The following is a 14,491-nucleotide window of genomic DNA, read 5'->3' as shown; positions in this document are numbered from 1 at the left end:
AATGATGTTTGATTCTCATATTTATATTGTTTATATGTAAAGACAAAATTTTTCACTCATGTGATATGTCTTTTGGTAAAAATAACTGACTAAAGTCACCAAAAAAAAGTCAAAAATATCAGAAAATTCGAAAAAATTAAAGGATGCAACTTTTCGTGTGGCCAGAAGCACCGGTGCAAGGGCGCAACATATTGCGCTCTTGCACCACTCTAGGTTTCTTGGAAAATTCCAAGGCAGAAGCACTAGTTGCGCCCCTGCGCCACCCCTGCTTGCCTGGGCACACGCCCAGGAAGCATGACCAGTGCAGGGGCGCAATTTTCTGCGCCCCTGCACCTCAATCAATTTTTTATTTTTATTTTTTTTAGCTTCTCAATCATTTTTCCTTTTTCGAACTTCGCATTGCTTAATTTCAATTCATTAAGCACAATCAAATTTTCCAACAATCCCCCACATGAATGAAATTAATGCATGAATGCACATGATGTCAAAATAGAGGCTACACGAAAATTCAATGCGTCAGGAGAGGTAGTTTATGGCTTTGAACCTTTCGTAGTAGAATACTATCGGATTTACTAGGCCACGAAGTGAACATGATGTCTTGAGCTTATTGGCTTTTTATGTAAACCCAGACAATAGTACCTACATAATGAATTTTCTTCATTTCTATTGGTTTTCTGGTTGTGTCCGTTTTGGCCATGGAACACATCTTGGCTTCATAAATGTTTCATTGAGGCGGCCCGTCCTCACACTTACATAGGTGGTCTCCTTTGAAAAGTATCCTACAGTACTCCACCTGTAACGCCCGAAATTATTTAATTTTGATACAAGAATATTTAATTTGGAAATATTTGGAGTTTTGATTTAAATTCTAATATTCTTAAATTATTTAGGATTGAAATTGAATGAAATAAGAAGCTGAGGACCAAATTGCAATTTTTGAATAGTTGAGGGGCTAAAGTGCAATTATTATGGAAGTTATCAGATTTTGGAAGTGATTACTCAGCATGCACGTGTGATTCACATAATCCATCAGACATTTTAGAGGCAAGAACCGAGAGCAAGAAACAGAAAATCTTCAAGCTTTTTCCTCATCTTCCAATTCACATATCGTTTGATCCGGGTATTCGTTTTCGATTCCGAAAGATGTTCTGGAATTCTCACAACGAGACCTTTGATTTGATGTAAGTTTTCTCTTAGTTCATCATGCTTTGGGAATTCGAAATTGACAGATATCAGAGTTGTGTATGGAATGGTGTTGATGAGCAAATCTTTTGTAATATTGAAGTTGGGTTAATGATTGATTGTTGTATCATGTTCTTATGATTTCCCAGCTATGATTTGATCTATATACCTGCTGATATATTGGTTTCGAAGCTTCAACAGCTGATATGCATGTTAGAAATATTATAGATGTGTTCGGAATCGCCGAGTTATACCGATATGCCGTCGAACTCATGATTTGAAGTGATTTGCTATTGTTCTTGGACTAAGAAGTTGCTGAATTATTAGCTGATGATTCCTTGCTTGTTATGCTGTGATTTCAGTGTGTAAACAGGGCATTTCAACTCATTGATCTTGACTTCGAAATCGATACAAGAACGCACAAGGTTGGTAGCATTTTGCTTTGAGGTTTGGGTTGAAAACTTGAACAGATTTTGAGATAGGTTTGATGGTTAACTTGTACAGATTTGGACAAGCTAAAAGACATCCTAAACATCACATTTCAAAGGTAAAAGTGGACTACTATTTGATTGGGATTACAACTCGAGATGGTTTGTATCGAGTTCTCCTAAATCACATACTTGTTTGCTTAATTGCTCTTATGTGCTTTCCTTTGAGTTGTTGAATAAGTCTTGATGTTAATGAATGTGGTTTGAATGATATATATTGCATTCATCTTGTAAGACTTGTTCTTTGATTTCGAAATGAACGGAAGCGTTCGAATAGACGATTTGAGGGATTGTATATGTATGGCCTGAGTGGTTGTTTAGCCTAGCGTCTGATTTACATATATAATGGCTTCAAAGTCTAGAAAAGTGAGATAAGTAGCCCCACCTCGATCGGGAGAGTCGGTGGATTAGTTATGATATCTACTTCTCGGGATCCCAACCGACGAAGGAAGAGATGAACCTTGTTTTAAAACATGCATTGAAGTTATGTTCTTTATATCATGATTTTGATATTGAAAGAGTGGGTGCCCGGTGAGCCAACTTGTGGCTAAGGGCTTTGATGACTCTTTGTATAAACAATCTTTTGTTTAATATAATTTACACTTTTATTAATGGCAATGACTTTATCTTTCTTCATATTGTTATATTGTGATATACTATTGTTGTTTTGATAAAGAACTTGAATATACTATAGTGTATGTAAGATGTGGTAGTACATGGGGATGTCTATCATGAAACACATCTTATAGTCACTGTATATTCTAAATGGTTCCTAGTCGATTGAGCCGTCCGTTAATAAGGATAAGGATCGCTCGAGATTGAGACTAGCATTTGCGATGCCGAGTACCACGTTTCATTGGTATGGAACATAGAGATGTTCAAAGCATGCAAATGGATATTCATACGATGAATGATCGAACTACCCTATCCGGACTTTCCAAGTGGTTATCACTTATCGAGTGGATAAAGTCCGCGGTTTTGGTTGTACACCATTAGTCCTTACTACTTGAAACATCATTGAGACTCTATATGCTAGTACTGTACTTTGACTCGTTTACCGACTCTATTGGGGTCATCAGGTGTCGGGATTGGGTACAGTTACAACACATATAGGAGTCGATGCTTTGTTGTCAAGGATTCACCACATACTTGCGAGTGTGGATATCCTATGCAATCTGAGGAGATATTAGTGTGACGAATCTCTGGCCAGAGTACATGATGTGTTTTAAGAAATGGTTTCTTAGTAGCACATGCGATGTCACTATTTGATCTTCAAGATGTATTGCATAGTTATCGAATCTCGAACGACTCTCGATTTACCAATGGTTGTTGATTCGATCGGGATATATGGATGAAGGGACCGTACTGTACGCTAACCAAAATCTATTAGTTCTTGCAGGCACTATCAGTGATACCTAGGGAATCATGGGGCGATGTTGCTAGGCGCTCTTACCATGATTCGATGGGCAAGTCGGAAATTGTTGTTCCGAGTCACAAGGAGTTGTGAGCCCACGGCTAGCTGTATCCCTGAACCATTGAGGGTCACACAGAGTAATGAATTTTTAATTCCCGTTGAGATAGTTAAATTTAAAGATTTAAATTTAATGAACAAAGAAGTGGGACTTCTTATTTAAGAGTAGAGGAGTAAGATTTCCTAAAATGACATAGGGATGGGCATTTTTGGAAATCACTGAATTCGGATTCAGAAAATTTATCTTGACTTTAAAAGGTGCAGAAATGGTTTCTGTGTACATTGGTGAAATCGGTTTATCAATCAGAGTCATGATGAATTTTATATTAATTTTTAAACATGCGGGCTTTGCTTGTCAGGCTTGAACTTATGACTAATGAGCCCTAAGCTGTTAGCAGTCCACATTATAAATAAGTTATTGCAGTACAGAAATTAGACAACAGAGGTCACAAAATATTTTTTGAAAAGCCTAGCTGTTTTTATACAGTGGCCGCCGCCCCTCCCTCTCTCTGTCGAAAAATTCCAGCCTGTGAATTTTGAATTTGCAGTCTGGTTTAACGGATCAAATTCGTTAATTCTCTTCGTAGAAACTTCTGATAGATTTTCTAGTGCAATCTATCAGAGGGATTAAATTTCCGTTCGTGGACCTGATTGAAGAATTGTTCGTCTATCAGTTCCTGGGATATACAACAAGAGCAGAGTAATCTGTTGGTGTCCATAATCTCGATTCGAGATTGGAGGTAAAAATTTAATTGTTATTTAATTTTTACACGCACAATTTAATCGTAAAGTTTTGATACCCATTATGGAATCGTTCCATATAAAATTTTTAAACTTCCGCTGCACCGGGTATCAATCCTGATTGATCTGATCACGGTTATCCAACAGATATATGTTGGATGCATGTTTAGTTGCTTTTACTGGGAAATCTATTTCTCACCGGAGTTATCCGGCTATTGTTTTGTTTTATGTGTCATTGCAATAGGAGGGAGTGGAACCGGACAAAAACGAATGTGAAGAACAAGGGATAAGAAGATAGCGTGATGATCCGAGTTTAGATGAGTTCTTGTGCTGTCAATGTTAGAGTTGAGTCCAAAACCATGAGCATGTTATAGCTACTTGTTCCAAGACTTGTAGTTGATCTAGTTGTTGTCTTGTTGATGTATATAGGATTTGAAATGATATGTAAATCCTTGAGACATTATAATGTAGTTTGATCTTGAATATATAACATTGCTTCTTGCATGCTTTGTGGGCTTTTTGATTATGTTTATAAGGCCTTGTGATGATTCAATTCTATCAACTTTATCATGTGAGAATGCATGTTGGCTTATGATAGTTGCATAGGCTTTGTATGAGTTGATATTGGATGAAAATGCATGAAGGAACTTGTTTGGACAGCAGCAACGTTTCTGGTTTTATTCTCTGGAAACTGCTCTCGCTCGATCGGTGAAATATCACGAATCGAGCGAGGCTTTGAAATCAGGAACAGAACCATGAATATGTTGGGCTCGCTCGATCGGTGATATTCCGCGGATCGAGCGAGGCCAACATAAGTTGCACCCGAGAGTTTGAGCAAAGTGCTCGCTCGATCGGTAACTTTTTACCGATCGAGCGAGGTACTCTGTTTTTAAAAAAAAAAAAAAATTTATTTTGTTTAGACATTGATTATTGTCTATTCTATTTGATGATTTAATTATTGAGAGATTAGAACTCGGGTCGTCACAACAGGTGGTATTATTTATTTTGTTTAGACATTGATTATTGTCTATTCTATTTGATGATTTAATTATTGAGAGATTAGAACTCGGATCGTCACAACAGGTGGTATCAGAGCGATAAAATTCTGGACTGAGTTAGATAGTGAGTGGGGGTAGATCTAGTCATCTTCCTTGCTTATTTATTTTATCATGCTATGATTTAATTACATGATTGAATTACATGTTGTAAATGCTAGCATGGTTTACTTTCAAGTATTTTATTACAAGATGTTGTATTTATTTTATTTGAAAGTATGATTACGATGATTAAAGATGCATGCTTACTGGAATATCGGAAATGATTAGAGGCATGTATTTTGATGATTTATGATATGCTACCTGATTATCTGAATTGATTGGAAGCATGTTTTATCTGAAGACTGTGATTATTTATTTAAGATTGAATCAGAACCGAGTCTTGATCAGAGGTAAGATGATCAGAGGAGGACTGAGATTGATTTGAGGATTATGGTGTCCTAACCATTTTGATAATCAGATATGTCTTGAAGACCAGGACGACCTCCTCTTAGACCACGGGCTCCTACTCCGATGCCAGAATAGACAGTTACTATACATCTGCCAGAACAGACAGTGGTAACACCGATTGTGCCTCAAGCTACAGTCCCGAGTAATGAACAGGGAAGTACTTCAAGAGACATGACCGATATGACTGCTACTCCGATGGAAACACTGCTCAAACGTTTTCAATCATACCATCCGCCTACTTTGAAAGGTACTGAAAATGAAGTTGAATGTGAAGGATGGCTTGATGACATGGAAATGTTGTTTGATTCACTTGACTACGGTGATGAGCGGAGAGTCAGACTTATTGGTCATCAGTTGCATGAGGTTGCAAAGAGCTGGTGGTTCACGACTAAGAAAGCTCTGGAGCGTCGAGGAACTGTACTGACTTGGAATGTCTTCAAAACCGAGTTCTACCAACGCTTCTTTCCGGTGTCTTATTGTAAGGACAAGGGCGCAGAGTTTGCTAATCTGAAGCAGGGGAACTTAAATATTGAAGATTATGTTGCTAAATTCTCTACATTGCTACGTTTTGCTCCACACGTTGCTGATAGTGACGAGGCTATGGCTGATCAGTTCATTAATGGATTGAGTCCGGATGTCTTTACTTTGGTGAACACAAGGCGACCGAATAATTTTGCTGATGCCTTGAACAGTGCCAAAGGAGCGGAAGCTGGCTTGATACAGTAGCAAGGAGCTTCGTATGTTGCTCAGCCTCCGAGACAGTCACAACCTTCAGCTCCAACTCCGCAACAGTCTTCTCGATTTGAAGGTGGTGGTAGCAGCAGTGGCAAGAAGGGATATTTACAAGCTCGAGGAAAACAGTTTAAAAAGTCAGGGAGTAGTTCTTCGAGTTCCAGTGGCACAAAACAGAAGTCAGGAGTGTTTTGTAATAGTTGTGGTGGAGGTCATCCAACCGATCAGTGCCGAGGTGTATCTGGGAGGTGCCATATATGCCAGCAGACTGGTCATTTTGCGAGGGTGTGTCCTCAGAGAGGTTCTGGACAGTCAAGAGGGGGAGAGTCATCACGATCAGTGGCTCAACCTGGAAGGCAAGCCTCTTCTGTTCATTTCTTCCAACCCGCACATCCACAGCAACAGACTCGACCAGGAGGAAGTCAGACAGGCAGTCAACCTCAAAGACAGCAGGCTCATGTCTTTGCATTGACGGAGGAACAGGCACAGGGAGCACCAGACGATGTGATTGTAGGTAACTGTTCTCTTTATGGTTATCCTGCATATGTATTGATAGATACAGGTGCATCCCATACGTTTATCTCTGCCCAATTTGTTTCATTGCATTCTTTGCCTGTTGAAACATTACCTGTTGTAGTATCTATTTCTTCTCCTTTGGGGAAAGGTTTTATATCGATTCAAACAGTTAAGAATTGTGTACTACAGTATGATGATAATGAGATTGAGATAGATTGTTTTGTACTTGGTATGTCTAATTTTGACTGTATTATTGGGATTGATATGCTGAATAAGTACAGAGCTACCGTAGACTGTTTCCAAAAGGTAGTGAGATTCAGACCCGAGATGGCTGGAGAATGGAAATTCTATGGTAAGGGTTCACGTGCTAAGATTCCTCTTATTTCTGTATTAGCTATGACCCGACTTTTGCAGAAAGGAGCGGAGGGATTTCTTGTATATGCAGTTGATGTTTTGAAAGCTAGCCCGAACCTGGCTGATTTTCCAGTGGTTAGTGAATTGCGGACGTTTTCCCTGATGAGATTCCAGGATTACCTCCGTATCGTGAGATTGACTTCAACATAGAACCGATGTCAGGTACTGCACCGATTTCGAAAGCACCTTATCGAATGGCACCAGTTGAACTGAAAGAGTTGAAAGAACAGTTAGAAGATTTACTGGCCAAGGGATACATTCGACCAAGTGTTTCTCCTTGGGGAGCTCCAGTACTGTTTGTTAGAAAGAAAGACGGTTCAATGATATTGTGCATTGACTACCGGCAACTGAACAAGGCAACGGTAAAGAACAAATATCATTTGCCTCGTATTGATGATTTATTTGACCAATTGCAAGGTTCTTCAGTGTATTCCAAGATCGATCTGAGATCTGGATACCATCAGCTGAGAGTTGGGGATTCTGATATTCCTAAGACTGCGTTCAGAACCAGGTATGGCCATTATGAGTTTATAGTTATGCCGTTTGGTTTGACGAATGCTCCAACTGTGTTTATGGCTTTGATGAACCGTGTGTTTCAGAAATATCTCGATGACTTCGTGATTATTTTTATTGATGATATTCTGATATATTCAAAGAATTTAATTGATCATTCTGAACATCTGAGAACAGTATTGAAGACGTTAAGAGCCGAGAAACTGTATGCTAAACTATCGAAATGTGAGTTTTGGCTGAAACAGCTTGTCTTTCTTGGACATGTCATATCTGGAAATGGTATTTCTGTTGATCCAAGCAAAGTAGAGGCAGTGATCAGTTGGTCAAGACCAATATCTGTTCCTGAGATTCGTAGTTTCATGGGTTTGGCTGGGTATTATCGCCGGTTTATTAAAGATTTTTCTAGTATTACGAAGCCGATTACTCAGTTGACTCAGAAGAATACTCCATTTGTCTGGTCTGAAGCTTGTGACACCAGTTTTCTTGAGTTGAAGAAACGACTGACCAGTGCACCAGTCTTAACGATCCCTTCAGGTACTGTGGTTTCACTGTTTATTGTGATGCATCTCATCGAGGTTTAGGTTTTGTTTTAATGCAGCGAGGACATGTAATTGCTTATGCCTCAAGACAGTTGAAGTCTCACGAGACCAGATATCCGATTCATGATCTTGAATTGGCCGCTATTGTATTTGCTTTGAAGATTTGGCGACATTATTTGTACAGGGAACAGTTTGAGATTTATTTTGATCACAAGAGTCTGAAATATCTGTTTTCACAGTTAGAATTGAATATGAGACAACGACGATGGCTTGATTTGCTGAAAGATTTTGATTGTGAGATTAAGTACTATCCGGGGAAATCGAATGCAGCAGCTGATGCATTGAGTCGAAAGGTATGTTCCTTGTCCTTATCGACGATTGGTGTATCGAATTTGATTGAAAACTTTTGTCTATCTGGATTAGTATTTGATACGAATTATCAGCCTCTGCGACTTTATCAAATTCAAGTTGAACCAGCATTGTTGTTGCGAATTAGAGATGCTCAGAAACTTGATCAGAATGTGCAGAACTCAATTGAGAAAGTCCGATCAGGGCATGTATCTGAATACCGGGTTCGAGATGATCTTCTTTATGTTCATAATTGCCTAGTAGTGCCTGATATTTCTGATGTACGTCAACAACTACTGAAAGAGGCGCATTGTAGTCGTTACAGTATTCATCCTGGTGGTAGGAAGATGTACAATGATCTGAAGACTCATTATTGGTGGAAACAGATGAAGTCAGATATCACCGATTTTGTGTCTCGATGTCTTAATTGCCAGCAGGTGAAGGCTGAAAGGAAAAGACCGCCTGGTTTATTACAGAGTTTATCCGTGCCTGAATGGAAATGGGATCATATTTCTATGGATTTCGTGACAAGATTACCTCGATCTTCTAGAGGCTGTGATGCTATCTGGGTGATTACTGACAGATTGACGAAATCAGTGTGTTTCATTCCTTATCGCATGACATATAGACACGACCAGATGGCAGAGATTTATGTTCGAGAAGTTGTTAGATTGCATGGAGTGCTGAAATCCATCGTATCAGATCGTGATCCTCGATTTACATCACATTTTTTGCACAGCTTACAGAGTGCTTTAGGTACTCAACTACACTTGAGCACAGCATATCATCCACAGACAGACGGATAGTCTGAGCGTACCATTCAGACATTGGAGGACATGTTGAGAGCTGTAGTGCTTGATTTTGGCACTAGTTGGCAAGAATCACTATCTCTTTGTGAATTCTCGTACAACAACAGCTATCAATCGAGTATTGGAATGGCTGCTTTTGAAGCTTTATATGGAAGAAAATGTCGATCTCCTCTGTACTGGGATGATATCTCTGAAGTACCTGACACTGGCCCTGATATGATACGTGATATGAATGAACAGGTGAAGCTTATTCAGAGAATAATGAAGACAGCTCAAGATAGACAAGCGAAATATGCCAATGTTCGACGTCGACCTTTGTCGTTTGAACAGGGGGATATGGTGTTTCTGAAATTTCTCCATTCAGAGGCACTGTCAAATTTGGCAAGCGAGGGAAATTGTCTCCACGATATATCGGTCCTTATGAAATTCTGGAGAAAATAGGTAATCTCGCCTATCGATTAGCTCTTCCTCCATCTTTATCTGGAATACATGATGTCTTTCATGTATCGATGCTTCGCAAATACCTTGCTGATGAATCTCATGTGCTTCAATCTGATGAGGCTGAACTCGACGAGACTTTGAGTTATTTTGAAAATCCAATTCAGATTCTTGATCGAAAAGAGAAGCAATTACGAACGAAGATTATTCCACTTCTGAAAGTTCAGTGGAGTCGTCATGGTATTGAAGAAGCAACTTGGGAGACTGAATCAGATATGATGCAACGATTCCCAGAGATGTTTCATTGATGTGAGTCTCCTTTAGTTTTCTGTTATCTGATATATGTTATATGATCTGTTGATATTACTTGAGATTTCGAGGACGAAATCGTGTCTTAGTGGGGGAGAATTGTAACGCCCGGAATTATTTAATTTTGATCCAAGAATATTTAATTTGGGAATATTTGGAGTTTTGATTTAAATTATAATATTCTTAAATTATTTAGGATTGAAATTGAATGAAATGAGAAGCTGAGGACCAAATTGCAATTTTTGAATAGTTGAGGGGCTAAAGTGCAATTATTATGAAAGTTATCAGATTTTGGAAGTGATTACTCTGCATGCACGTGTGATTCACATAATCCATCAGACATTTTAGAGGCAAGAACCGAGAGCAAGAAACAGAAAATCTTCAAGCTTTTTCCTCATGTTCCAATTCACATATCTTTTGATCCGGTTATCCGTTTTTAATTCCAAAAGATGTTCTGGAATCCTCACAACGAGACCTTTGATTTGATGTAAGTTTTCTCTTAGTTCATCATGCTTTGGGAATTCGAAATTGACAGATATCAGAGTTGTGTATGGAATGGTGTTGATGAGCTTCTATCTTTTGTAATATTGAAGTTGGGTTGAGGATTGATTGTTGTATCATGTTCTTATGATTTCCCAGCTATGATTTGATCTATATACCTGCTGATATATTGGTTTCGAAGCTTCAACAGCTGATATGCATGTTAGAAATGTTATAGATGTGTTCGGAATCGCCGAGTTATACCGATATGCCATCGAACTCATGATTTGAAGTGATTTTCTATTGTTCTTGGACTAAGAAGTTGCTGAATTATTAGCTGATGATTCCTTTCTTGTTATGCTGTGATTTCAGTGTGTAAACAGGGCATTTCAACTCATTGATCTTGACTTCGAAATCGATACAAGAACGCACAAGGTTGGTAGCGTTTTGCTTTGACGTTTGGGTTGAAACTTGAGCAGATTTTGAGATAGGTTTGGTGGTTAACTTGTACAGATTTGGACAAGCTAAAAGACATCCTAAACATCACATTTCAAAGGTAAAAGTGGACTACTAATGGTTTGTATCGAGTTCCCCTAAATCACATACTTGTTTGCTTAATTGCTCTTATGCGCTTTCCTTTGAGTTGTTGAATAAGTCTTGATGTTAATGAATGTGGTTTGAATGATATATATTGCATTCATCTTGTAAGACTTGTTCTTTGATTTCGAAATGAACGGAAGCATTCGAATAGACGATTTAAGGGATTGTATATGTATGGCCTGGGTGGTTGTTTAGCCTTGCGTCTGATTTACATATATAATGGCTTCAAAGTCTAGAGAAGTGAGATAAGTAGCCCCACCTCGATCGGGAGAGTCGGTGGATTAGTTATGATATCTACTTCTCGGGATCCCAACCGACGAAGGAAGAGATGAACCTTGTTTTAAAACATGCATTGAAGTTATGTTCTTTATATCATGATTTTGATATATGTTGGATGCATGTTTAGTTGCTTTTACTGAGAAATCTATTTTTCACCGGAGTTATCCGGCTATTGTTTTGTTGTATGTGTCATTGCAATAGGAGGGAGTGGAACCGGGCAAAAGCGAATGTGAAGAACAAGGGATAAGAAGATAGCATGATGATCCGAGTTTAGATGAGTTTTTGTGCTGTCAATGTTAGAGTTGAGTCCAAAACCATGAGCATGTTATAGCTACTTGTTCCAAGACTTGTAGTTGATCTAGTTGTTGTCTTGTTGATGTATATAGGATTTGAAATGATATGTAAATCCTTGAGATATTATAATGTAGTTTGATCTTGAATATATAACATTGCTTCTTGCATGCTTTGTGGGATTTTTAATTATGTTTATAAGGCCTTGTGATGATTCAATTCTATCAACTTTATCATGTGAGAATGCATGTTGGCTTATGATAGTTGCATAGGCTTTGTATGAGTTGAAGGAACTTGTTTGGACAGCAGCAACGTTTCTGGTTTTATTCTCTGGAAACTGCTCTTGCTCGATCGGTGAAATATCACGGATCGAGCGAGGCTTTGAAATCAGGAACAGAACCATGAATATGTTGGGCTCGCTCGATCGGTGATATTCTGCGGATCGAGCGAGGCCAACATAAGTTTCACCCGAGAGTTTGAGCAAAGTGCTCGCTCGATCGGTAACTTTTTACCGATCGAGCGAGGTACTCTGTTTTTTTTTTAAAAAAAAGAATTTTTTTTTATTTTGTTTAGACATTGATTATTGTCTATTCTATTTGATGATTTAATTATTGAGAGATTAGAACTCGGGTCGTCACAACAGGTGGTATTATTTATTTTGTTTAGACATTGATTATTGTCTATTCTATTTGATGATTTAGTTATTGAGAGATTAGAACTCAGGTCGTCACACCGCCTTTTCCAGGCAAGGAACCATTAAAAGTTTCAAACTTAACCTCACTACATGCGTAGGATAAAACACTCTTAGTCCTAGGAATGAGTTGGAAAAAATTCCAGAGTGTTAACTCAAGTTCTCATAATTTAGTTGTCTCATTGAACCAAGATTTTGGGATCTCCAATCAACAAGGTTGGGTTACCATTATGAGAGCTTTATTTTGTAGACTTTAAGCCCATTCCTCTTGACAAGCTGTACATTTGATCTCTATTCAATGATTTTGTAAGCGGATCCGCTAAGTTATCTTTTGATTTTACGTAATCAATTGTGATAACTCCATTTGAGATCAAATGTCGTACAGTATTGTGTCTTCGACGAATATGTCGAGACTTACCATTATACATAGAATTATGTGCCCTTGCAATTGCCGATTGACTGTCACAATGTATCATAATTACAGGCACTGGCTTTGACCAACAAGGAATATCCTCCAAAAAATTCCTAAGCCATTCTGCTTCTTCTGCGGCTTTATCAAGTGCTATGAATTCAGATTCCATTGTTGATCTAGCGATGCAAGTTTGTTTGGATGACCTCCAAGAGACTGCGCCACCACCAATACTAAAAACATAGTCACTTGTGGATTTAGAGTCCTTGGTGTCAGAAATCCAATTTGCATCGCTGTATCCTTCAAGCACCGCAGGATATCTTGTGTAATGCAATCCATACTCCAGAGTGTGCCTTAGGTATCTAAGCACCCTTGTCAAAGCTTTCCAATGAACCTCATTTGGATTACTTGTGAATCGACTCAACTTGTTTACTGCAAAAGCAATATCAGGTCGAGTACAATTCGTGATATACATGAGGCTTCCAATAATTCTGGAGTATTCTATTTGAGAAATCGGTTCTCCATGATTCTTATTCAAGTGGACGCTCATATCAAGAGGCGTTTTCACAGGGGAACTGATAAGTGTATTTTATACACTTAATTTATATATGCTTTTAATTATTAATTGCTTGTTTCGAGCAGATGAAAGAGTGGGTGCCCGGTGAGCCAACTTGTGGCTAAGGGCTTTGATGACTCTTTGTATAAACAATCTTTTGTTTAATATAATTTACACTTTTATTAATGGCAATGACTTTATCTTTCTTCATATTGTTATATTGTGATATACTATTGTTGTTTTGATAAAGACCTTGAATATACTATAGTATATGTAAGATGTGGTAGCACACGGGGATGGCTATCATGAAACATATCTTATAGTCACTGTATATTCTAAACTGTTCCTAGTCGATTGAGCCGTCCGATAATAAGGATAAGGATCGCTCGAGTTTGAGACTAGCATTTGCGATGTAGAGTACCACGTTTCATTGGTAAGGAACATAGAGATGTTCGAAGAATGCAAATGGATATTCATACGATGAATGATCGAACTACCCTATCCGGACTTTCCAAGTGGTTATCACTTATCGAGTGGATAAAGTCCGCGGTTTTGGTTGTACACCATTAGTCCTTACTACTTGAAACATCATTGAGACTCTATATGCTAGTACTGTGCTTTGACTCGTTTACCGACTCTATTGGGGTCATCAGGTGTCGGGATTGGGTACAGTTACAACACATATAGGAGTCGATGCTTTGTTGTCAAGGATTCACCACATACTTGCGAGTGTGGATATCCTATGCGATCTGAGGAGATATTAGTGTGACGAATCTCTGGCCAGAGTACATGATGTGTTTTAAGAAATGGTTTCTTAGTAGCACATGCGATGTCACTATTTGATCTTCAAGATGCATTGCATAGTTATCGAATCTCGAACGACTCTCGATTTACCAATGGTTGTTGATTCGATCGGGATATATGGATGAAGGGACCGTACTGTACGCTAACCAAAATCTATTGGTTCTTGCAGGCACTATCAGTGATACCTAGGGAATCATGGGGCGATGTTGCTAGGCGCTCTTACCATGATTCGATGGGCAAGTCGGAAATTGTTGTTCCGAGTCACAAGGAGTTGTGAGCCCACGGCTAGCTGTGTCCCTGAACCATTGAGGGTCACACAGAGTAATGGATTTTTAATCCCCGTTGAGATAGTTAAATTTAAAGAGTTAAATTTAAT

At 38.6% G+C, this 14,491-nt stretch overlaps 1 protein-coding gene across 1 annotated transcript; it reads right to left on the bottom strand.

Moving 5' to 3' along the window:
* Positions 1-12,585: 12,585 nt before the first annotated feature.
* Positions 12,586-13,305, bottom strand: LOC140878146 (secreted RxLR effector protein 161-like). The gene has a single exon (XM_073281756.1). It carries the CDS (start codon positions 13,303-13,305, stop codon positions 12,586-12,588), a length of 720 nt encoding a protein of 239 aa, XP_073137857.1.
* Between the last annotated feature and the right edge of the window lie 1,186 nt (positions 13,306-14,491).

This window comes from Henckelia pumila, chromosome 2 (assembly GCF_033568475.1).
Source record: "Henckelia pumila isolate YLH828 chromosome 2, ASM3356847v2, whole genome shotgun sequence".
NCBI lineage: Eukaryota > Viridiplantae > Streptophyta > Magnoliopsida > Lamiales > Gesneriaceae > Henckelia > Henckelia pumila.
This window is presented reverse-complemented; position numbering and strand designations above follow the sequence as displayed.